The 23,404-nt window shown below is 42.9% G+C and overlaps 1 protein-coding gene across 1 annotated transcript in view; it reads left to right on the top strand.

Moving 5' to 3' along the window:
* Positions 1 to 23,404, top strand: part of TTC39C (tetratricopeptide repeat domain 39C) — a 105,787-nt gene that overhangs the window by 44,339 nt on the left and 38,044 nt on the right. The window contains exons 2-6 of the mRNA XM_032310221.1: positions 1,029 to 1,077; positions 3,347 to 3,475; positions 5,722 to 5,836; positions 14,893 to 15,247; positions 16,962 to 17,130. Coding sequence (XP_032166112.1) covers positions 1,029 to 1,077; positions 3,347 to 3,475; positions 5,722 to 5,836; positions 14,893 to 15,247; positions 16,962 to 17,130 — 817 coding nt within the window. The remainder of the gene's footprint in view (positions 1 to 1,028; positions 1,078 to 3,346; positions 3,476 to 5,721; positions 5,837 to 14,892; positions 15,248 to 16,961; positions 17,131 to 23,404) is intronic.

Below are 23,404 nucleotides of genomic sequence, written 5' to 3'. Positions count from 1 at the left end.
ACATATGTAATTGTATGACTATTACAGTGGTGGAGTGTCTGACTCGAAGGAGGCGTTCTTTTTTTTTTTTCTTTTTCTTTTTTTGGTGGGCAGCAAAGCAAGGTTTATTGAGCGGTAACAGAGTGATAATACAAAGCTCCTGAGGAGGGAGAGGACCCAAGAGTGTTACCCTAGGGAGGCATTCTTAAAGTTCTGATGGAATGAGTGAACTTTCAAGGTTGGCTCCATGGTTTAAACAACAACAACAACAACAAAAAACCTTTGATCTATTTTAAAAATGATATTTTATGTGTGTAAAGTTTCAAACATGTTTTGCATTTTTTAAAAAGATTTTATTCATTTATTTGACAGAGAGATCACGAGTAGGCAGAGAGGCAGGTGGAGAGAGAGGAGGAAGCAGGCTCCCTGCTGAGCAGAGAGCCCTATGCGGGGCTTGATCCCAGAACCCTGGGATCATGACCTCAGCTGAAGGCAGAGGCTTTAACCCAGTGAGCCACCCAGGTGCCCCATGTTTTGCATTTTTTAAAATGAATATCGATCATTTTCGTTGGCCACATGTTTGCAGATGTCAGGTTGGTTTACTAAAGCAGTCTCTGTTATAATTTGATTTTCTTATTTGCCTTGCTTTGAAGAAATCAGGCAGTTCTATTTTAGCAGACAGATCCGTGAACCTCCTTACCTCCAACTTTTTCTTAGGATAATTTTTTTTTTTTTTTTTTAATTGAGACAAGTTGGGTGAGAAGAGGGTAGGGGCAGAGGGGGAGGGAGAGAGCCTCAAGCAGGTTCCACTCCCAGCGTGGAGCCTGGCATGGGATTTGATCTCACAACCCTGAGATCGTGACCTGAACTGAAATCAGTAGTCCGGCACTTAACTGACTGAGCCACCTAGGAGCCCTTTCTTAGGATAATTGAATCAGCTTTAAGACTTTGCTTATCGGTCCAATTATTAGGAATATATAGTAATCCTAATATGTTAAATATTTATAAAAGTATACATTAAAAATAATTTTATTTTGTTTTCTTAACAGAAATCATAGCCCGTTAATGAGTTTTGGAGCCAGCTTCGTCAGTTTTTTGGTAAGTTGGTATGGGAAGAGCTATTGGCATGAAGGAAACAAGTATATAAAGTATGTCTGAAAGTTACTAGCTGTTTAGATAACAGATCTTTTATTTTTTTTAATTTTTTAAAGATTTATTTTATTTATTTTAGAGAGCAGGCATATGCACAGGGTGGGGGGTGCAGGGCAGAGGGAGAGGGAGAGAGAGAATCTCAGGCAGACCCCACTGAATGCAGAGCCTGATAAGGGACTCAATTTCACGACCCTGAGATCATGACCTGTGTCGAAATCAAGAGTCAGGTGCTTAACTGTGACTGAGCCATCCAGGTGCCCCTATAGATACAGATCTTTTTAGCATTTAAAAGTCTGATAAAGTTTTGCCTATTAGCCAGCATCTATGAGATATTCTCTTTCCCTTTATTTAAAAAATTAAATGCTTATACCTTCCAGAGTATTCTATTTTTCCCAATAAAAAAAATTTTTAAATAAAAATAAAATTGCAAAGACCCTTCCAAAAAATTGCATTAGGGTTTAAAAAACAAAAAAGGTCAGACTTTGGATACTAAAGGCTTGCTTTAAAATTATATTGAATAAATGTGGACTGGGAAGCAAGTTAAATTAGCAGAGTTGAACCTTGTTAGTTACTATTACATTTTTAAATATTAGTATTTAGGAATTGAAGGAATAGGTTGCAGTTAGGTGTTTGAAGAAAATTTGGCAATGTAGAAAGTTGGGTGCTTTTTTCCCAGAAATATGTATACTATAACACAAACCACTTTCAAATACATAATTTAAAAAGAAACCATTGGGGATGCCTGGGTGGCTCAGTGGAGTAAGCCGCTGCCTTTGGCTCAGGTCATGATCTCAGGGTCCTGGAATCAAGCCCCGCATCGGGCTCTCTGCTCAGCAGGGCACCTGCTTCCCCCTTCTCTCTCTGCCTGCTTGTGATCTCTCTCTCTCTCTCTGTCAAATAAATAAATAAATAAAATCTTAAAAAAAAAAAAAAAGAAAGAAAGAAACTATCATAGAATGGTATAATAGCAAATGTGTATGTGTGTAACATATTTATAATCAGTATGTGTAGAAACCGAGTGAAGTAAAATAGAGAAAGCATTAAAATAATTTCAGATCTAGGAAGATCTCTGCAGACTGGTGTGTCCTGTGCCTGTTCTCGGTGCCCTACTGCAGGCATCAGGCCAGTTTCTGGTGACATGGGTTTTCATTCAGCCTGTTTATTTCCTCCTCTTGCCAGGGAATACAACACAAATTTTTAAGGCTTGACATTTACAATAAAACATAGCATCCGACTTTAAGGACAGTGGTACCCTGGGAATCACATGAGGACCCACCTCACTACAAAGGCAGGGAGGGAGATGCAGCCAAAGGCTTGGCTGGGAGGAGGAAGGTGGGGAAGAGAGGTTGTAGCAGGTCTGCGGTCTGATTGGAAAGAAAGTGTGGCAGGGGGCTTGGGCAAAGGTGGCTGTGGTCTGGTTTCGCTATAAGGGGATAGTATACTGGAGTCCTACCAAGGAGGCCTAGAACGCCAAGAGGGGGAGAGGTCTCGCTGAATGGGTAGGGCACAGTAGAGTGCTAGCTACCATGAGCTCATTAGGTCCTTCCAAGAACCAAGTGTCTGGTCTCTGCCCCTACAGCCCATTCATAACCTCAGAAACCTCTGTGTCACTGGTGAAAGTAGCAGGTTTTCAGCAGAGAAGGGATTGTCTCTACCCAGTCAGATGTGGCCTGGAAAAACCCACCAGGCTACCAGTGGGATTTTTTACTATGGACAGTATAATATGAGTTCCAAGTAAAGGAACCCATTTGGATTGCTGTCCCTGAAAAGACTGACGCTTTTTAAGGCAAACCTAGTCGCTGACATTTCATTAGCATGTCTTGACAGGGTAATGTGTGGGGTCTTTGTGTGGGGAGAATGAACTTTTCAGTGAGACGTCGATAAAAACTGAACGAAGTGGACCGATCAGAAATTACACAGGGCTTTGGTTACTGTGTTCAGTAACAACGAAAAAGATCCTAGAACGGTAACTGTGAGAATGTTTACTACCATATATTTTTTCATGTAGGTGTGATAGAGGTATATTATTTCATATTGAGATTATAGTTCTTGGAAATGATTGAGGTAGGCTGTAACATCCTAATTCTTTTATTTGCAACAAATATAATTTGAATTTTGGGGGGCGGTCCTCCTTTGGGATTTTGTTGTATTAAATCGCCTCAATTTCCAGAGAATGACTCATTCATTCATTCTTTCCTTATTTCTTTCTTGGAAGAACGCCATGATGACATTTGAGGAGGAAAAAATGCAGTTGGCGTGTGATGACTTAAAGACAACAGAGAAGCTCTGTGAAAGCGAGGAGGCTGGAGTAATTGAAACCATCAAGAATAAAATTAAGAAAAATGTAAGTTCTGTCCTTAGGCTGTGAACGGGGTGCTGCTGACGTCCGACATTGCTCCTTTACTTGGTTTCCGAAATTTCGGATTTGACTGAAAGCACTACGTGCTTCTTACAGCTTTTGATTATGTAAAATATATATTTTTTGAACAATAGGACCCACCTCCACCTGCCGTGTCAGTCTTTAAAGCCATTCAGTGCATTAATTCTTTTGCTATTTTAAGATTATCTTCTTCCATAATGGGCCACATGCTAAGAGCGTTTGTAGTAAGGCTTTCATGCGAATGTATAATTCAAGTATGTTGCATTTTGGCATTATTGAAAAATTCAGCTATTTACCTAATTTTTCCCCTAATAACAGCAACAACACTGTAATTCACTTTTTCTGATTCCGTTTTCACCTTTCAGTGCGGCAGTCTAGTCTTTGGGGAGGCATCCTCTTTACCCCCTGGTGTTTCTGGAGGGCCCAGGGGTCTCCCCTGTGTTACCTGTTGATCTGACAAACCCGTCTTTGGGTTATAGTCCTCCAAAGCTGCCCATCTTCGTTCATGTCCAGGTTGCTTCACCTCTGCTCTTGGGGATGGGGTCCACCACGAGGAAGCCTCTGACGGGCGAGAGTACCCTCTCCTGACGCCGCAGAAGGACCAGAGCTTTCCTTGCTGGCTCCTTCTGCAAACCCCGCATCTGATCAGTGACCGAGTCCTGTCGCTGTCTTTCTAAAGTGCCTCCGGAGTTCATCCACGTCTCTCTCCACCCCTGCCATGTCCTTAGGTCAGCCACCATCCCCATTTGCCGGCAACAAACCTCACCGGCCTCGAATTCATTCCCCGTAATACAGTCTCTAAAATGTAAATAGTCAGTTGCTGGCTTCGTTTTCGGTGTCCTTACCCCACCGTTACCATTCCATTGCTCCTTGCCAAACTCCTTACTGTGACTGACGTGGCACTTCCTTTCCCTCTGCCTAGACTATTCTCCTCCCTCTGGACCCAGTTCCTCCTCCTTGAATTCTTCCTAGATCATTTTCTCTAAGGACTCTTGCCCGATCCCCGGAGCCATGTTGAGCAGGTTTCCTGCTTGTCCCTGTAGTACTCAGTAATCGACCCTTCCGAGCACTTACTACATTACATGGTAACGAGGTCAGCGTCCCCTCATAAGACTCTAAGTTATTTATATGTGTGTCTTCTGATTCTAATTCCATGTCTAACCACGTATGTTAGGGATTAACATTGATAATGGGTCTTTGCAGTTGAAAAAAGCATTTTCACATACAATACCTCATTAGCCCTTCCACCAACCCCACACAGTAGATGTTACTACAAAGAACCGGGAGCATCAATAGACTGATATTTGCCTAAGCAAAGTAATGAGTTCTAGGACTATACTTGCAACAATAGTGACCAGAATAGATTATGCTAATGTAGAAAAAAGGAAAGCAGTTCATTCTTTTGTGTCTACTATATATGCTATTGTCGTATTTGTAAAGATCCTAGCATTTCTTCTACTACTCTGAAAGCTGATGAAAAGTATTTGGCGTATCTTGTTCAGGTTCACTTTGCATTGAGAATGCAGTATTCTATTTGGGGATAAGTTTTTTTCACTTACCAACATTTTTCACTTACCAACAAAGGACCAACATTTTATAAAAAGTCTGGGTTTTTTTTTTTTGTTTTATGTTTTGCTTCTTTCATAGAGGTAGTCATCTTAGAGGTATAGCCTAAATTCTGAGTTCAGTTTGTGGTTCATTCAAACCTATTTTCTCCTTAACTGAAATGTAATCAGATTTCGACCCTCACATCTCAGTTGTGTGCACTGAAGTTATGACCTGCCCTGTTCATCCTACATGAACGAAGGTAGATGGCTGCAGAGTGGCTTTTTGAGGTATCTGTTTTGGGGAATATGTTTTCTACCTTTAGTGGTTTTTATTTTGGATAGGTAAGAACTCGTTTCAAAGAAGGTAAACCTCTGAACTTTTGTGTTGACTTTCCTGGTGTCCACCAACTTCATTGTTCTTGCTTAGAATATTTGTCTTTGAGTTGCAGTGTTTTTTGTTTTTGTTACAATGTTCTTCATCGTATGGTTAACGAAGCAGAGCCAGATCTCATGGGAATATGATATAAATTTGGTCTTGGCTTTCCATGCCCTGCTTCACAGTTCCTATGTGAAATTATTTTGCATAGTAAAGTAACGGGGATTTGGATGGAGTCCTGTTCTTGTGGGTGATTCGTCAGCATGTACTTTCTTTCCACCCAACAGGTTGACGTCCGAAAATCTGCCCCCTCTATGGTTGATCGGCTTCAGAGGCAAATAATCATTGCCGACTGTCAGGTCTATCTGGCTGTGCTCTCGTTTGTGAAACAAGAATTGTCAGGTATGTCAAAGCATTATTAATTTTTTTTAACTATTTTTTTAAGATTTTATTTGTTTGACAGAGACCACGAGAGAGGGAACACCAGCAGGGTGAGTGGGAGAGGGAGAAACAGGTCTCCCGCTGAACAGGGAGCCCAATGCGGAGCTCTGTCCCAGCACCTGGGATTGTGACCTGGGATGAAGGCAGATGCGTTATGACTGAGCCACCCAGGCATCCCCAAAGCATTATTTTTAATCACTTTCAAAATTCAGTGGACACAAGAAGTAATCCTACCCCCTCCCCCACCGCCCCATTATTACAGTGCCTTGTATTTTAGCCTTTGAAAATATGTGGCACATCTTTGGGGCATGATACTGAGTTTTACTTAGCAAATTTGAAACCACGAGTTCCTAATGTGTGTTTAGGGGAGTGGTTTTAGACTTGAATCCGTGTTTCATCCTCTTGTCTCAAGATAATTCTGTCATAGTTAGAGAAATTGCTGGTGCCAGATAGATAGATCTTGCTTTTCCTTCATGAGAATCAAGTTGTGAATAATCTTTAAAGTGAAATATAACTGGTTTAAGTTAAAATTTTCAGGAAGTTGTTAATTGAGGGCCTGAGTGGGTACCAGATATTTCCTAAAATACTTGAATGACCTACATTTGAACAACCTCGAGTAAGGGCTATGAACGAATGTCTTAGTTTGTCCCAAGACCATTGTTTTCCAGGATTCTGTAGCTTTGATATCTTGAGAGCTGTAGACTCAAATTGAGTCTTTGACAGCTTCTGGAAGACTCTTAACACAGACACCAAGTCTTCAGCTTATGTGAGTATCGGTCTGATCCTGCCAGGAGAAATTTGCTGCTCTGGCAGATAGGATTTACTTGGAAAAAAATGAAAATTCCGAAAGGAAATAAGCTAAAACTCACAACCACAAAAGCATTCCCTTCCAAACCTTAAATGAAGCAGGGTCTGTTGCAGCTGAGTTGTAAAGTACACTATTCTCTTTCGACTGCCAGTCACTGATTTTTCCTCTCCCTTCTCCTGTCTCTTTCCTCTGGCTCATTCTTGAGGATGCTTTTTTTCTGTTTGGCTCAAGTCAGAAATGGAACTTAACTTTTATTTTGACCTCCAAGATTTGGACTAGCTAGAATTTATCCTTCTTTTAAAATGTGTTGGCCTTTTGCTTTGGTTCTGCTGTTCTATGTTTTTCTCTCTAATCCTCCTCTTGGGACTTGCCTGATACTTACATGGTTGAAGGCTCATAGCTCATGCGAAATTTCTGGGATACATCAGTACAAAATCCCCCACTTGAAGCCCTCCATTCATGTCTATATTAAAAGCAGCAGAGCTGTTCAACTTCTCAGGTCAAGATAGGAGCTCTGGCATTTTCTGTGATCTTGTACTTCCTCTTTCTGACACTCAAGAAGGACTTTTTAGAGGAGCTAATTTTAGCCATTAGGAGAAAATACCTGTCTAGAGAGAAGGATAAATCCAGTGTAGTATAATGTTTGGGGTAAAGGGCATCTGGGAATTCTTGTGTTAATCTTATAACTCTTTTGTTAGTCTGGAAGTGTATAAAATTTCCAAAAGTTAATATATCCCTTATTGGCTCATTCATGGGTCTGTTTGACAAATAATTAATGAATACATATAATGTGCTGATAAACCCTGTGCTACGTGAGCAGCACAGGCAATGCTCCTTGCCCTCATGAAACTGAGATATCGATTCATGCTGTTTATTTCTAAAATCATTATCCTGGTTAAAAATTACTGAGCATTGTTACAGAAAACTTGGAAAATAGAGAAGGGTGAAAAAGAAAGCAAGTCATGTCTTGTCTTACCACTTGGAGAAATCACTCTTTAATGTTCTGTGTTTCTCCATACTTCTTTTATAAAATGGAATCTATAGTGCTTTGTACCCAACTTTTCCCTCTTAGATTGTATTTTACATATTTCCCTTAGATTGTATTTTACATGTTTACATATTTCCCTGTTACTCAGTTTCAAACTATTAAATAGTAACAGTAGTTTTTCATATGAATGTACCATGATTTATTTAACCAATTACTTTTGGACATTGAGGTGTTCTTTGCTTTGCCTTTTTTTTTTTGTCTTTTCTGGTTATTAGGTCAATGTATTTTTATATTTTATTAATAAACTGTATTTCTTTCATAAATTGCCTTCTTTGCCTTTTCCCATTCTCCTAGTAGGTTGATATTAATCAATTATTTAATTCCATTTATCACAGATTTTGAACAGTCCTCTTTGTTTTTCCTAAAGCCATATAATTTATTGAACAGATATTGATATTGAAATGAAATTCTGACAGACATAAATGGACACAGTGGTCATTTGTTTTATGAATATCTCCTTATTTGTTTCAAACAAACAACCAAAAATGTTCTTCAATAGCCTTTTAGAAGCCCGCAGGGTTATTAAACTATAAAAAACTTTGTTGGAATCCATTTTTTTTTTTAAAGCTTTTATTTATTCGTTTGAGAGAGAGCCTGAGCCAAGGAGCAAAAGGAGAGGGAGAAGCAGGCTCCCCCCTGAGCAGAGAGCCTGAGGCCTGGCTCGATCCCAGGACTCTGAGATCATGATCTGAGCTGAAGGCAGAGGCTTTAACTCACTGAGCCACCCAGGCACTCCTCTTAGAAAACTTTTTTGATGGATAATTTTCTTGCAGAAAAACTGCCTTCTTGGAGATGTTTGTTATAGTGCCCCTCCCCCACCTCGAGTGGGTGGTGCTGGAGTGGGGGCGGGGTGTGTGCACACTCATCTGAGCTCCAAGTAGGGATGAATCTGTGAATTTTTAAATGCTTCATACTTTAAAAGAACTCTTGTGTTTTCTCCCGTTTGAACTTCTTTGTAATGGATTATCCCATCATCTCTCTTCATTTTATATACTACTTTATAAATACCTTTTTTTTTTTTAAAAAAGATTTTATTTATTTATTTGACAGAGAGAAATCACAAGTAGATGGAGAGGCAGGCAGAGAGAGAGAGAGAGGGAAGTAGGCTCCCTGCTGAGCAGAGAGCCCGATTCAGGACTCGATCCCAGGACCCTGAGATCATGACCTGAGCCGAAGGCAGCGGCTTAACCCACTGAGCCACCCAGGCTCCCCTACTCTATAAATACCTTTTTAATGGACTCTGTTATCCAGGGCTGCTTGTCTGTTTTTTTTCCCCCCAATGAGCAGATATTCATTACTTTCAAAACACAAAGAAGCTATTTTTAAAACCTGTTTTATGGCACTTGCCACCTTATTTTGTTTCCTTTCCTTCCTTTTATTTATTTATTTTAAAGATTTTATTTATTTATTTGACAGGGAGAGATCATAAGTAGGCAGAGAGGCAGGCAGAGAGAGAGGAGGAAGCAGGCTCCCTGCTGAGCAGAGAGCCTGCCAAGGGCCTCCATCCCAGGACCTTGACATCATGACCTGAGCCAACGGCAGTGGCTTAACCCACCGAGCCACCCAGGCACCCCCTTTCCTTCCTTTTAGACTTGAGGATAGGCCCTATGTTGTACTCACCTCTGTATTCTTGGCGTAACAGAGGCTTGATAAATTTTCCTCAGGTAAGTTTGCTTTCTTTCACAGATGAGGCAGTTGAGGCTGCGTGACTTCCATGAAGCTTAGTTGATAGACCTTGTTAGTGAGGACAGAGCCCGGGCCTGAGCCCTGGGTGTCCTGTTTCATACCTGAATTCCTAGTGTCCTAACCATTTTCCTGTCACCTTAGCCTGATTCCATGGGCCTCCGCCCTCCCAGAGGCCCAGAAACCCAGCCGTGCTCACTCGTATCCTATGGCCCTAGCCCCTGGCATGGGGGGCAGCCTACGGTTGAGTCCCCTGCTTCTCCAGACCCCATTCTCTGTGTTGCCGTGGGATCCATCTTCCTAAAACTCGTAAGACCTGTGCTTTAAACACTTGGCTCTTCTACATCTCCTGCAAGGAAAGTTTGAATTCCTTCCTCAGGTGGCCTGTACAAACTTGCCTGCTCTCCCCGCCCACCTGCTTGCCTTCTCAGCAGCTGGCTAAGCCGAGCTCCGGGTGCTTCCCTGAATGCCCTGTGCTGCCCCCTGCCTTTGTGCGTTGTTGCCCTCTCAGTGTGGAAGGCCCTCAGCCCCTTTATGGTTCTCTTGCCTCTCCAGGGACGTCCCAGGCCAGCTTCCTTCCAGCCTTCTTTCCTCACTTTGTCATCTGCCCTTTGCTCTCCTACGTGACTTCTGTGCCCATTCAGAGAGTTCGTGACAAAGCAGTACAAAATTTGGGGCACGTGTCTGTCCACAGTATTTGACTGAAATCTTGAGGGCGGCAGCAATGTCTGCCTACTTTTTTCCCCACGCTTACGGAGCCCCTGCTTTGCCCCCCGCACTGTGGGGTGATGGGTGCCAGGGCTCTAGAGAGGAGTGAGATGCAGCTCTTGCCCTGAGGGGACATCTGGCTTGGTAGGGGAGAGAGGAGCGTGTCCGTTCTAATTCAGGGGATACTCTACCCACCAGATGTGTAAGTCAGTCACAGATCAGGCGCACGGGGCGTGAGCAGCTGGGAAACAGCCTAGGGCACATCGAGCAAGATCCTGAGCCCGGTGATAAGAACGGAAGTCCCTTTTCCCCCTCTATGTCCTTGGCACCCGCTGTGCTGTTCCCTCATACATGGTGGGGGTGTCATGTGTGAACTGAAGGGACGAAAGAAGGGTGATGCCATTCAGGAAGAAGCGGCGCACCGCTGAACCCCAAGAAGAGTTGAGCTTGGAAAAGTGAGTCTTTTAGAAGTATTTTGGAAGTGAAAACAAAACCATTTTTCTCCCAAAGTCTGTTCTGTGGGTTACAAAAAAGGTAAGCCTGAACTAATCTTTCATTGGAGGGTTAAACAGCCTCATGTAGGAGAAGTGAACCGACAGAATGCTGTGGTAGGGGGTTCTACCAGATACGATCCCATGCTGAAAAATCTCTAAGATGAAACCCAACATCCATTCGTAGGACTTGGTATTTTCACTTTCTAGACAATTCTTGCCCCTTCCTGGGAAGGACTCCCACTGCCTGCCTCCCGCCGCCCCCACGCCACCCTGCCCTTAATAGGGACCAACTTCCCTCTCCCGCTACACCCAGCTGACCAAGGCTGGTCTGAATAGGGGAAGGCAAATGGTCTGTGGTTTTCTGCTGTGTGTGTCTTCCCTTCAGAGGCACCGAGAGCAGTGGTTGAATGATTTATATTTGACCTTTTGGAGGAGCCATAGGGAGGGCTGTGCAGGGTGTGGGGCTCTTCAATACGGTTTCTCTGCCTTTTGGGAAAATGTGTGCTATAGCTTCAGGGCGGCTGGGGTTCCCTCCAGCGGGAACTGCATTGTGGTCTCCGTGGAGCGTGTGGCTGGCTCTGCCGGCTCCTCACTGGGCCTTTGTTCTCTAGACTCGGCCTGGCTGTGCCCACATGTTTTGGTTCCTGCATTTGGAAGTAGGGAAGTAGGGTGAGGGTCCTGGGGAAGCTGTTTCTCTCCCAGAAGCTCAGAGAGTAGCAAAGACCAGATCTGCCTCTACATCTTTCTCATTAACTTTGTCTTTAACCCACTGAGCCACCCAGGCGCCCCTTATCATTAACTTTGTCTTGACAGATTCTAGTCTTTGACTTGGTCAAAACTTTGGGTTCTGAAGGTGTTAAAACTCGTTACTACATATTTTAATATATGCTTTTAAACATGGATGCCTAAACTCCTGTCTTAGGTAGGAAATGAAAGACCTGGTGAATTATGTTTTATTTTATAAAAACAGGGTTTTTACCATTGTCATTTTTTTGTTGTTGTTGTTGTTGACCGAATCTATACAGTTGGCACTGATGGGTTTTCACATTTTTTTTCCATTCCTACCATCCTTTGCTATGACTCTTCACCTGAGATCTGGATTACTACAGTGTGTTTTCCTAACACGGGTGGTCTCCTCACCCCCAGTCCTAGAAGTAGCCTGCTGCTTCTGTGCAGGCCCTTAGTGGGGCATCTGGGGGCCCCCATAACTGAAGCACACCATCCCTGTCCCCTTTGGTCTCTGTGTCCCCTGTTTGACTCTGGCTCTGAACGGCTTGCCCACCTGCTCCTTCAGACTCCCACACTCGTGTTCCTCGCTCCTGGAACGCTACCTTTCCCTGGATGGAAGCTCTGCTTCCTGAATGAAGCCACAGCAGCCCAGAAATGCAGGAGAAAATGGAACTAACCATTTTTCTTAAGATTTCCAGTTAGGCTTCGGGGGAGGAAGGAGTGAAGTTTTCTACTGAAATCCTGCAATACTTATTCTGCAGTAATTCATTTATATATTTATTACATAGAAAAATTTAGTGACAAAAGGAAATAAGGAACAACTCACCCATCATCTCAACATGATTTGTTTTCATTTTTCTCCATATGACCCCAGTGGGGCACATAAACAAGCACATAGAGCTATATATAGCCTTATGTTATGCACTTTTTTTTCATTAGTTCTATTTTTCAGTTTTATTGTAGGCATTCGAAGGGCTGAGATTATGTCTTCTGGTTCTTTTGTATCCCTTGATTGCCAGGCAAGGTGCTAGGCACAAAATAGGAACACAATAGCTAATGAACAGTTTTAGGGTTTTGCACATTTTCGTTTTTTTCATTTTTTAAATCTGTGGTCCGTGTTTTCCTTTTTATTAGATCCCAGTTGGTTTTGTGTTGCTTTTCTCTTTTTTTGTTTTTCCATTCAACCTTGGGCTTTTTGGGTCCTGAGTATCCTGTTTGTGGGTGTACAAGATCAACCAGAGTGCTTTGTTAGTCTGTAGGTTTCAGGGTTTTCTCCGACCTTTCATTTTCTTGCAGTACTTCCATTTAGAAGGGAAGAGTCATTGTGCCTCTGATAGGCGAGATCTGTATCTTACTTTCCTTTGATTCTCCTAGAACTGTGCCTGAAATGTAATATTTGTTCAGTAAGTATTTTTATTACGTTGGAGTGCTTGGGTGGCTCAGTTGGTTAAAAAAAATTTTTTTTTCTAAATTGAACTAAATGAGTTGCTTCAAATGTGTATTACTTTTATAACTATAAAGTTATAAAAATAGTTTCCTTAAAAATAAAGATTTCGTTTTGTTTGTTCATCCTCTCTTACAGTAACTATTATTTTAAGTGGACGTAGTCTATGGGATGTTAACAATCTAGAACTTGGAACTTATGGGTTGGTTGTGTTTTGAATGGTCATCCCATAGGAGATGTGGTTATCATTTGTCAAGAAATGGATACAGTGAAGTAAAATATTAGTTTGATTCCATGGATCGGGGGTCCTTAAGACCCTCAGATGCAGTGACTTCTGAGGAGGGCTCAGTATATAATCAAGCTCATGGCTGTGAGTTGTTACAGCAAAAGATACAAAGCAAAATGACCAAAGGGAAACAGTACATGGGATGAAGTCCAGGAAGACCCAGGCACAAGTGACCCCAAATTTTCTCCCAGTGGAGTCATATAGGATATGCTTAATTCTCTGGCCAGGGAGGTTTGTTATCAGTTGGGAAGCTTGTTAGGGACCCAGCACCCAGACTTTTGTTGGGGGCTGACCATGCGTAGATACACCCTGTCTTGTACGTACCCAAATTCCAGGCCCCCAGGGGGAAAGCAGGTGTTCAACCTAAAACATACTACTTCTGTAAGCAAGGTGGCAGGCACAGTGAGCCACTCTCATCCTTTCTGAGAGTGCTGGAAACCCTCCCAAGTCCAAGTTCACAGCCCCAGCCATGGGCCAATCTTGTAAGTGGGCCTTTCAAAGGCTAGCAGTAGGCCTGCTCTGATGGCTCTTTTCTGTATAGACCATGTGTTCTTAGATCACTTTTGGATTAGACTTTTTAAAATCAGATTTTATGTTACATATTTTCTGTAGTTTAAAAATAACTTCTTACAAACTTCTTTTTCCACTGTTCTAAAGGGCCCAGAAGCCCAGGACAGCTCATCTGGTTTTCCATTGGTGCACTGGGGTCAGATGACTGGTGCCATATTGGTAACCAGGCTGAGTGTATCAGCTCTTTTCTGCAGAAAATCCCTTATAGAAGACCTTCGCTGAGAAGTATGGTGGTGATACACTCAGATAAGCACAGAGAAGTCAGCTCCCCCTTCCCTCTCCCATCAGAAGATGTGTAAGTGTTCACAGGAGAAGAGGGTGAGGCAGGAGCTGTGGGCTTGTGTGAGAGGGGCTAGTGGGCCCTGGAACTGGGCAAATCCCATGTTGTGTCTGTGAAATCTTTCAGAGATGAGGACTGTGTTCAAAATGGGTCTGACAGGAAATAATGGAAGCAGCTTCATAAATAACATCTTCTCACTTCTGGTGTGACGTAGCTTCTTTCTGCCACCTGCCTTCCCTGGATCTGCCTGCATGTAGGCCGGGGCAGGGGCTAAGCGTCATCCTCATAGACCAAATATTGGCATCCTAGTAAGGTGAGCTGAAGCCACACCATAGGCATTAGACACAGATGAATGGGGGATGGATTGCATTGCTGTATTGAACAGCAATGACTTATACCTTAATGAACTGCCCATTTGTTCACCCAGTAAGTACAGATTCATCCTTTTTGTTGGTTCATTTTATTTTTTTGGCAAGTTGCCATGCTTGATGCTCAGGTCTACTTTCAGCAGTGAATTAGACTTAAAACTTCCGGAGGAATGAGACACAGGGTAGACAAACTTTTGAGGAGTTCTGAAAGAGGTTTATCGGCAAAGTTGCCGTGGTAGTTCAGAAACGTGGTGGAGGTCCGTGTTTCACGGAGCGTGTGGAACAAAAGTCAGGTTCACGTGATGCTTGCGTGCTGGCAGTCATGCACTGAGCCTTGCAGCGAGTGTCAGCTACTACGTCCCAGCTCACATGTGAGGGACTTGGTAGAACGGTGAGCAAAAAAGATACGTGGTTCTTGCCGAGTGGTCATCCAGTGTAGTCCGCAGAAAACAAGGTGCAATGGGAGATGATGGTCATTTTTTTGTTTTTGTTTTTTAAATTTTTACTCGAATTTCATGTTGTTCTTCAATGTCCCTTATCATTACAGTAAAATTATTTTGAATGCTTGTTTTTCTCCTGCTTTCTTCCCTTTTCTGTAGCCTATATAAAAGGTGGGTGGATCCTTAGGAAAGCCTGGAAGATTTATAATAAATGCTATCTGGACATCAATGCCCTTCAGGAACTGTATCAGAAGAAGCTAACTGAAGAGCCTTTGACTTCTGACGCTGCAAATGATAATCACATTGTGGCTGAAGGGGTGTCTGAGGAGTCTCTAAACAGACTGAAAGGTGCTGTTAGCTTTGGATATGGCCTTTTTCACCTTTGCATATCCATGGTGCCCCCCAACCTGCTCAAAATCATCAACCTGCTGGGTTTTCCTGGAGACCGCCTGCAAGGGCTTTCTTCACTGATGTATGCAAGCGAAAGTAAGGACATGAAGGCCCCTTTAGCTACGTGAGTAGCTGTATTGCAATGCTTTGGTAGATAATATAGTGTTGAAAGTAAGTAAACGACAATCAAAGCCTTTAAAGGAAACTGCAGGTAAATAGCTTGGTTGGTTGACATGATGCCATGCCTTATGTCTTTTAATGCAACGCCAAGAACTGCGTTTCTGGTGGTTATTTGTAAGCTGACTTTGGAGCGGATGTTAGAGAGCAGGACATTGTTCTGGACTCTCCCGAGTCTTGTATTATTTTAAACAGGTAAAATGATTGCCTATTTTCAACCTCCAATGATTTGATAAGGCATTTTTGTGACCTTGATCATAGTCACTGAGATTCATGATCCTGATTTTTGAATTTTTAAGGAATAAGAATTTCAGTGAGTCTGAAATTTTTATCCTTACGGAGAACCTTGATACTGGGTACTTTTCTTTGATCCTGGTTGGTTCATTAGTCTCTCCTATGTGGCTTGGATATTTTGTGCTGGTCAACTAAATTGAGTCCTGTTGAGTAAACCAAAATGAGATTTGTTTACACAGGAGTGTGGAGAAGCTGGTATAACTATCCAGAACAAGGATTCACCCATTCCTCCATCAGTTAAAAAGGGTGATTTTTTTTTTCCAGTCTGGTAAATATCTACCATGTGCTATTTGAGTAATTTTACCAGACACTAAATGTCCATTGACATTACACAACTAACCAGTTTTTTCAAAAAATGTTGAGCCACAGAGAACTTTAGTGAGCTCTGTTTCAACTCCTATCAGTGTTGAGGAATTTGGATATTCACTCTTAATCAGTTGGTAGCTATAAAAATATCATTAAATTTTCATTTCGAAAATGTGCCTCCCCAAAGTCATTGAATTGCATAAACAGTGGTATTTCATTAATTTGGTTTAACATTTTCATAACATGTGATAATATGCTTTTTTATGTCTTAGTACTGGAAAGAAATGAATTAGTGATGTGAATAAGTCTGATCTCCAGAAAAGAACCAATTTTATAAACAACGCTAGAAGTGTACATTTACAGAAAAATATTTCATGTGTTGGTACAAGATTTTTGTCTGTTCATTAAAGCAGATTCTAATCTATTTTATTTACCGTGTTTATTTAACATGGTATTTTTCTTGAAAGGATGAGTTTGAAGTAAGGGACTTTTAAATAATTGTTTTTTTGAATTGAGCATCCTCAAAGGCCAGAGAAAGAGCCTTTTTTCTGGTTCTCTCAATTATTTTAAGCCATTCGAATAGAATTTTTGTTTGTGTTTCCCATATTTAAATTTGGATTCTGAGGCTTACACTCTAACTTTGTGAACACAGGAGAAAACAGCATTTTCTTTTGCAAAAAAGTAATGCTTTTATTATGAGGGGACAGTAAATTCATGATAACCAGTTACTGTTTCTGACTGGTGCATTGATGAGTGAATTGGAGAATTCGGAGATTTACGTCAGTCCATACCTTCAAGAGCCATCTGGAAGCCTTGGACGAGCTAAATGCTTTTATCCTATTTTCCTCTCACCTGATGGGAGTGTGCTGATCTATATATACGCTGTGCCAAAGTTTCAGTTTTCCAAATATTGATAAAATTAATACAGGGAAAGATGCTCTGAATTTACTTCTTCAAAGACTGCGCAGTAAGCCTTTGGGAAGGACAGTGTTCTGAAGTTTTTAAAAAGTGGAACCGCTATACGAAAAGTCTTGCTCAGTGTTTCTCTCCCTCTTCTTTAGATTGGCTCTGCTCTGGTATCATACCGTAGTCCGCCCGTTTTTTGCCTTGGATGGCAGTGATAACAAAGCAGGCCTGGATGAAGCCAAGGAAATTCTTCTCAAAAAAGAAGCTGCTTATCCAAATTCCTCCCTCTTCATGTTTTTCAAGGGACGCATACAACGATTAGAGGTACGGTGCCTTCCTCTTGTTTTTCCATAAAGCCTTCTGTGGAGCGGCTCTGTAACGCTCCCCCGGGGGGCTCCTATCAGAAAGAGCCTAAATGTCACTGGGCCAAGGAACGTTTGGTTCTTGTGCTTTTCGCCGCATTGTTGCTACAAAAGCCTCTTCCAGGAACCCAGGATGTTAGTCAGTAACCTTCTGTTGGGGAGACGTGGGCGGGGCACGGGTGAACGCTCTTGAGGGTAATGAGACGAGATTGGTGTGCTCTCAGCCGAAGACACAGGAGCATAGCACATGTCTTCCGTGAAAAACACAAGATATGATCCTTTTTTTTTTTTTTTTTTCTGGGGTTACTGATAATCTGTTTCTAAATTTTCGTCTTGGTCAACGACTGATTTATGCACAAGTTATTGGGTGAAATGTCAAGGACACCATCAGCTTCGAAACAGTAGTAGTTTTTGTTGCCTTTTCATGGGCTTCCTTTGGGCCGGTCCTCTGCCAGGCGCTTTACTCGTGATCTCCCATTTAATCCCCAGAGCAAACCTAGGACATAGATACAAAATGTCATCTGCATTTCATAGAAAAAGTGATCCAGGGTCGCCTGGGTGGCTCAATGGGTTAAAGCCTCAGCCTTCAGCTCAGGTCATGGTTTTGGGATCCTGTGAATGAGCCCCACATCGGGCTCTCTGCTCAGCAGGGACCCTACTTCTCCCCACCCCCCCAACCCCCTCCTGCCTCTCTGCCTACTTGTGATCTCTGTCTGTCAAATAAATAAAATCTTAAAAAAAAAAAAAAAAAAGAAAGAAAAGAAAAGAAAAAGGGATTGAGGAGGGTTTCAAGGAACTTCCCAGGCTCATGCAGTGAACGAGGCCAGGCTGTCTCCTTCTAGAAGCAGAACACACCTGGTCTTTGGAGGGTCTCTGCTTCTCCTTTATATCTCTTTTCTTTTTTTCTTTGTGTGTGTGTGTGTGTGTGTGTGTGTGTGTGTGTGTCTGCTTGCTTGGGGGCATGAGGATTTGAAGACAAAAGTATTTATACGAAAAAAAAAAATCATACCATGGAAGCAGGTGGTCATTATGCCAGGTGCACCAGCAGCTTGGAGGGAATCATAGCAAGGTTTCCATGACCTCAGTCGCCCAGTTAACTGGGTGCCCTGTAGCACAGTTGATTCTAGAAGTCAGGCCCCAGGAACAGCCATGGGTGCATCTGAAGATTTTTGCCCAGGAAAGCTTTTGCAAGCACAGGGATGATTTGTTCATTAATTTATTATTGTTGTTGTTGTGGGCAACAGAGTGTATATTATTTCACGAATAATTCCTTTCTTTCATGAAGTGCCTCCTTAAAGCCGAGGACTTCTCACCTTTACATGTGGGAGTTGTATTTTAGAGACTCTACTGGTGATTTATAATTGAAACATAGTACAAAAAGCTCACCAGGATCTGAATTATTTACACTTATGTCTGAACTGGTTTTTTCCTCATTATCTTGAAATGGTTTTTCTTTGGAGTCAGGCTTGTGAGCCTTCCATTCTGTGTCTCCCATTTTCCCCCTTAGTCTTAGAAACATAGTTCCGATCAGTTTCCTGTGCAGCCCGGTCTCTCAGGGTTATGGTCTTCCACAAAGGGAAGGAAGTTTAGTTTACTAAAGTTTCTCTGCTCCCTTGGGTTTGTGCAGGACAGAATTGCACTGTCTAAAAGCATTTTAAGCTGACTAAGCCTTCTCACTTCAGTGACCATTTTTTCATGGAAGTTGAGTTATAGGGTCAGTGTTTTCTTAAATGTCCTTTTCTTTTTAAAGATTTATTTATTTTGAGAGAGAGAGAGAGAATGAGAATGAGTGGGGGAGGGGCAGAGGAAAAGAGAGAATCTTAAGCAGATTCCCTGCTGAGCATGGAGCCTGATGTGGGGCTCGAACTCATGACCCTGAGATCATGACCTGAGTGGAAACCAAGAGTTGGCCGTTTAACCAATTCAGTCACCATTAAATGCCCCATTAAATGCCTATTTCTTAAAGGGCAGGCATTATATATTTTGAATAACTCTGAACATGAAGAGACTAGGTTCAGTGTTGAACAGATTTGCTACCTGGGGTGAGAGCCAGAATTTATAATTGTGTGCAGCATAGCAATAAGGCACCTTAGCACTGGGCATTATTTAGAATTCTCTGGTTACTTCCCCAGATCAATGAATGCCCTAACTTGCATTTCAAAGCTGTTTGATAGAAATGTAAAAGCAACCCAGCCATTTTAGTACATTTTTTTATTTTAAAACAAAAGAGCTTCACTTTTAGCTAACCTGATGACCCCCCCCCCCCAATTTCAAACACTTAATTAAGGTTGGTTTTAGTCTGTGCCACAGGTCATTCCTGTGAGTAGTTATTCACGGCTGCTGGGATGCTCCTAGAGAAGAGGAAGCCGCAGCCATCAGACCCTTCTAGAGGCAGTTTGGAGAGGTGCGTGGCTGACATGACACAGTTCTTGGCAGGCATTCGGGGCTCTTCCAGTGGGGGAAGAGTGTGATCTGAGTGTGGGTGGTGGATGTTAGGACTACTTCACCATGAAGCAGCTTGCTTGCTGATCCGATGCTTGGTTTTCCCAAAAAAAAAAAAAAAAAAAAAAAAGAACTAAAAGATCTGTTTCTGTTGCTGATGAGTGAGCTGTAGCCTCAGGGCCAAGGAAAGTGCCGGTTGTTTCTGTTTGGTCCTTCCCAAAGGCCCAGAAGAGGAAAGGATTTGGGGATAGCTTGGAATATTACTGGTATCACCCTCACAGTGCCCAGACACCAGCATTTCATTTATCTTCCCTGGTGACCCAGAGGAAGCTGTCGGAGGTGGGGGTGGGGTGGGCAAGCCTTTGTAGGGGAGGGACAGCCGGGAGGGGGTTTATTGCTTCCGGAAGGCCTGTAAAGCCCCAGACCTGGATGCTGAAAAACATGGGCTCTCCTGACACATCTGCTTGCAGAGAACTTTTTTTTTCTTTTTAAATTTTATTTTCTTTTTTAATTTTCAGTAAGCATTTAGGCTAGAGATAGGTCCCCCAAGATCTTTTTATCAACAAACACTGACAGAACATGTCTGCAGGCCTTAACTTTGGCAGATGCTTCATGGGACACACAGTTTGTTCAGTGAGTCAGTCCACAAAATAATTTGAACAGCTGCTTTTGTATAAGCTTGCTGTCACACAGGGTGACGAGCTCAGTCCGTGCTGGTTAGTTTCCATTTTCTGCACACATTATTTTCAAATCCTGTGCACTTGCCTGCTCTTTTTAATGTCATGAACCACTGTTTACGTGTACCCAGGACAATTTGGAGTGCCTCTGGGGGGGTGGGGGGGTGGTCTTCGACACAGCCACCCCATCCTGACCCTTGATAACTCCTTGCTATCGTGGTTTCATGATTTCCTACTGTTATGGCCTAACTTGACCTAGCCGTGGAGGTCGACACCTTTTGGTGGTACGTGGGGTGTGTCAGAATGGGGTGCTCTTTGGGGCTGCGGAAGCGGGAAGCTCAGCCAGACCGTAGAAGGAATCTTCTCTCTGCCGCCTTTGCTCGTCCCCACGGCATGGCTGTGTGCTCCCTCCTCCAGCCTTCTCCCTGCTCCTGTGTTCTCACTACTGCCCAGTCTCTGCTGACTTCTCTGTGTGACTTGTCATTGCTGCTGGGAGGCACAGATGGGTTCCCGTGGTACTTAGCTTGGGCCAAGCGGAGCCTAGTGTGTGATGGGTATTACTCTTACTGAGTGCCTAAGCCTAGGAAGTAGGTTTGCCGAATTTTTTTCTTTTCTCCTTTTTAAGAGGAACAAAAATTGTTTTGCTGTGGAAGGCCATGAGTAAAACTGGGCCCATAGTTGGCAAAGTCAGGGCACGTATGGAGAAGGGCTACAGGTACGAAATGGCACCTGTATTTGCTTTTCCCTGAAGTTGGTCCTGGATGTCATATAGTAATCTCAGTTTTAAAATGTGAATTTATAGCTCTAGTTTCAAATTTTTGTACTTTTCAGTAAACCTATGGTAATGATAAGTCCACTATGCTACAAGTAATGAGTGAGTGTTTTTCTCGGTTATTTTATTTATTTATTTTTAAAAGATTTTATTTGTTTATTTGACAGACAGAGATCACAAATAGGCAGAGAGGCAGGCAGAGAGAGAGAGAGGAGGAAGCAGGCTCCCTGTTGAGTAGAGAGCCTGATGCGGGGCTCGATCCCAGGACCCTGGGATCATGACCTGAGCCGAAGGCAGGCTTTAATTCACTGAGCCACCCAGGCGCCCTTTCTTGGTTATTTAAAAAGTATTGAGACAAGTCTACATTTTAATTGCTTGTCTTTATTTTTTTTCTAGTCCCCCTTTTTCCCTTAAACAATAGATTTGCACAACTTCCCTCTGCTTCAGTTTTAACCATCTACTTAGTATGTAAAAAATATATATATATGTATTTGATTTTACAGGTATACATTTTCATATATACACTATATCATGACTAGTAATGAAGCTAATTTTTAATATCTGAATGAATGAAAGTGATAAACATTCTAACAACAAAGGTTGTTATTTGAGCATTTTGAGAATTCTCATTTTGAAACTGTCTTCTAAGCTGGAACCCCTACTATTTGACCCTGAATGCTAGCATTTTAAAATGTTGGGCTTGGATTTGGGGAACAGCAGTCAGGGGCTTGCACAAGACTGGCTCCCAGTGTATATTTCTTGGTTGAATAGATGAGTCTGTCTATCTGTGAGAAATCCACTGATCAGTGGGACTGATGTCACATCTTTGGGAAGAAAAAGTTGGTTATCAAGGACCTATGCCTGTTCCTGAGACCAGTCCTGAAGGAGATGTAAAACTGTCTTCACAATTGAATTAACAAATTGTCTTCCTAAGGAAGGTACAGAACCAGATAGTTAAATGCTGACGTGTCGGCTGGACAGGTCTGACTCTGAAGAAGTGAATTGAATAAATGAGGTGAAAAGTGATTGGATTGAGATGAAGTCTCTCTTTATGGCGATGAGCGCCCAAATGAGCGGATGTGAGCCCCAGTACCCACCCTCCTCCTCTCCCTCAACCATTCAGCCTGCGAGGCCCTTGACTGAAACTGTCTCTCAGACCTTTACAATCACAGTACTGCTTTGTGAGGACAGAAGGAAGTTTGTGCAAGGCCTCGTAGAGGCTATGCTGAAGAAGTTATGATGAGCCCTACCTTTCGTGTTTGTGTGTGTGTGTGTGTGTCCTGATCATCTCCCCTATCTTATTTGAAGCTGCTTTGTTTGTTCTGAGAAATGCAGCCTTGTCACTACAGTCTGCTCCCCTGTTTTGTACTTGTCCTCCTCCCCTTCCTTCTGAGCAGGCCCGTGATAGGATGTGGCTTCTTTCCCAGAACAGAGCCCTTCAGGGCTCTTTGATGGTTGACCTTCCCTCCACCGTATTCACATCAACCTGCCGTCCCCTCTCCTTCTAAGAGGGTCGGGGTTCCTCTGCATCAGCAGGCTTCGAAGTTCTATGGGAAAGGCTCGCACACATCCGCGCCAGCGTGCGTCCTGTCTGTGGACTTTCCTCCTGCCCGTTATTTCAGGTGACTTCAGCTGAGTCCCCTTTTAAAAAAATGGACTGTAGTGCTTTCTTCCCGTACTTTTATTAAGATGAAGTGACATTTTTCACTGGCGCTCCCCAGAGTCAGTGGGAGGTCTGTGTTGCTTTTTAGCCCATCCATTCATGATTGTGACAGGGACAGAAAAGCGGAGCTTGATCCCTTTGGTGATTAATTTATCAGCTAGTGGAAAGAGACAGGAGGCCCGCAGGGGCCGGCCCAGAGGTGCCACCCACCGCGGAGGGCCTGGGTCCGAGCGCTCGTCTCTGGGGCATGTGACAGGATCGGAGCTGTTCCTTAGCAGCGTTTCTTTCGTTTCTTTGCATCTGTCGCCGAGCAAGCCTGCCTCTTGTATTTGAACAGTGGGCCTGGCCAGCATGATGTCATGCTGTTATTTATAGGATCAGGAAAAAGGCAATGCAGGAAGAGAAATAATTCCCTGAAGTTCTGTTAATTGTAGTCTTCTCTTCCTCCATCCTACGTGGGTTCTCTGTGTTACCTCAGGAGCCGAAAAATAGAGTTGCCATTTATTCTTAGAAGAACACAGACCAAGGGATTGGTTCAAGCTGGTGTAGGAGAGAAGGGGGGAGGGTATATATTTGTCTCCATTTTCCAGCAAGATAAATCTGTATCGGGGCACCTGGGTGGGCTCAGTGGGTTAAAGCCTCTGCCTTTGGCTCAAGTGGTGATTTCAGGGTCCTGGGATCG

This window comes from Mustela erminea, chromosome 13 (genome assembly GCF_009829155.1).
Source record: "Mustela erminea isolate mMusErm1 chromosome 13, mMusErm1.Pri, whole genome shotgun sequence".
NCBI lineage: Eukaryota > Metazoa > Chordata > Mammalia > Carnivora > Mustelidae > Mustela > Mustela erminea.
The sequence above is the reverse complement of the archived record's forward strand: the minus strand, read 5'-3'. Positions and strand labels throughout refer to the sequence as shown.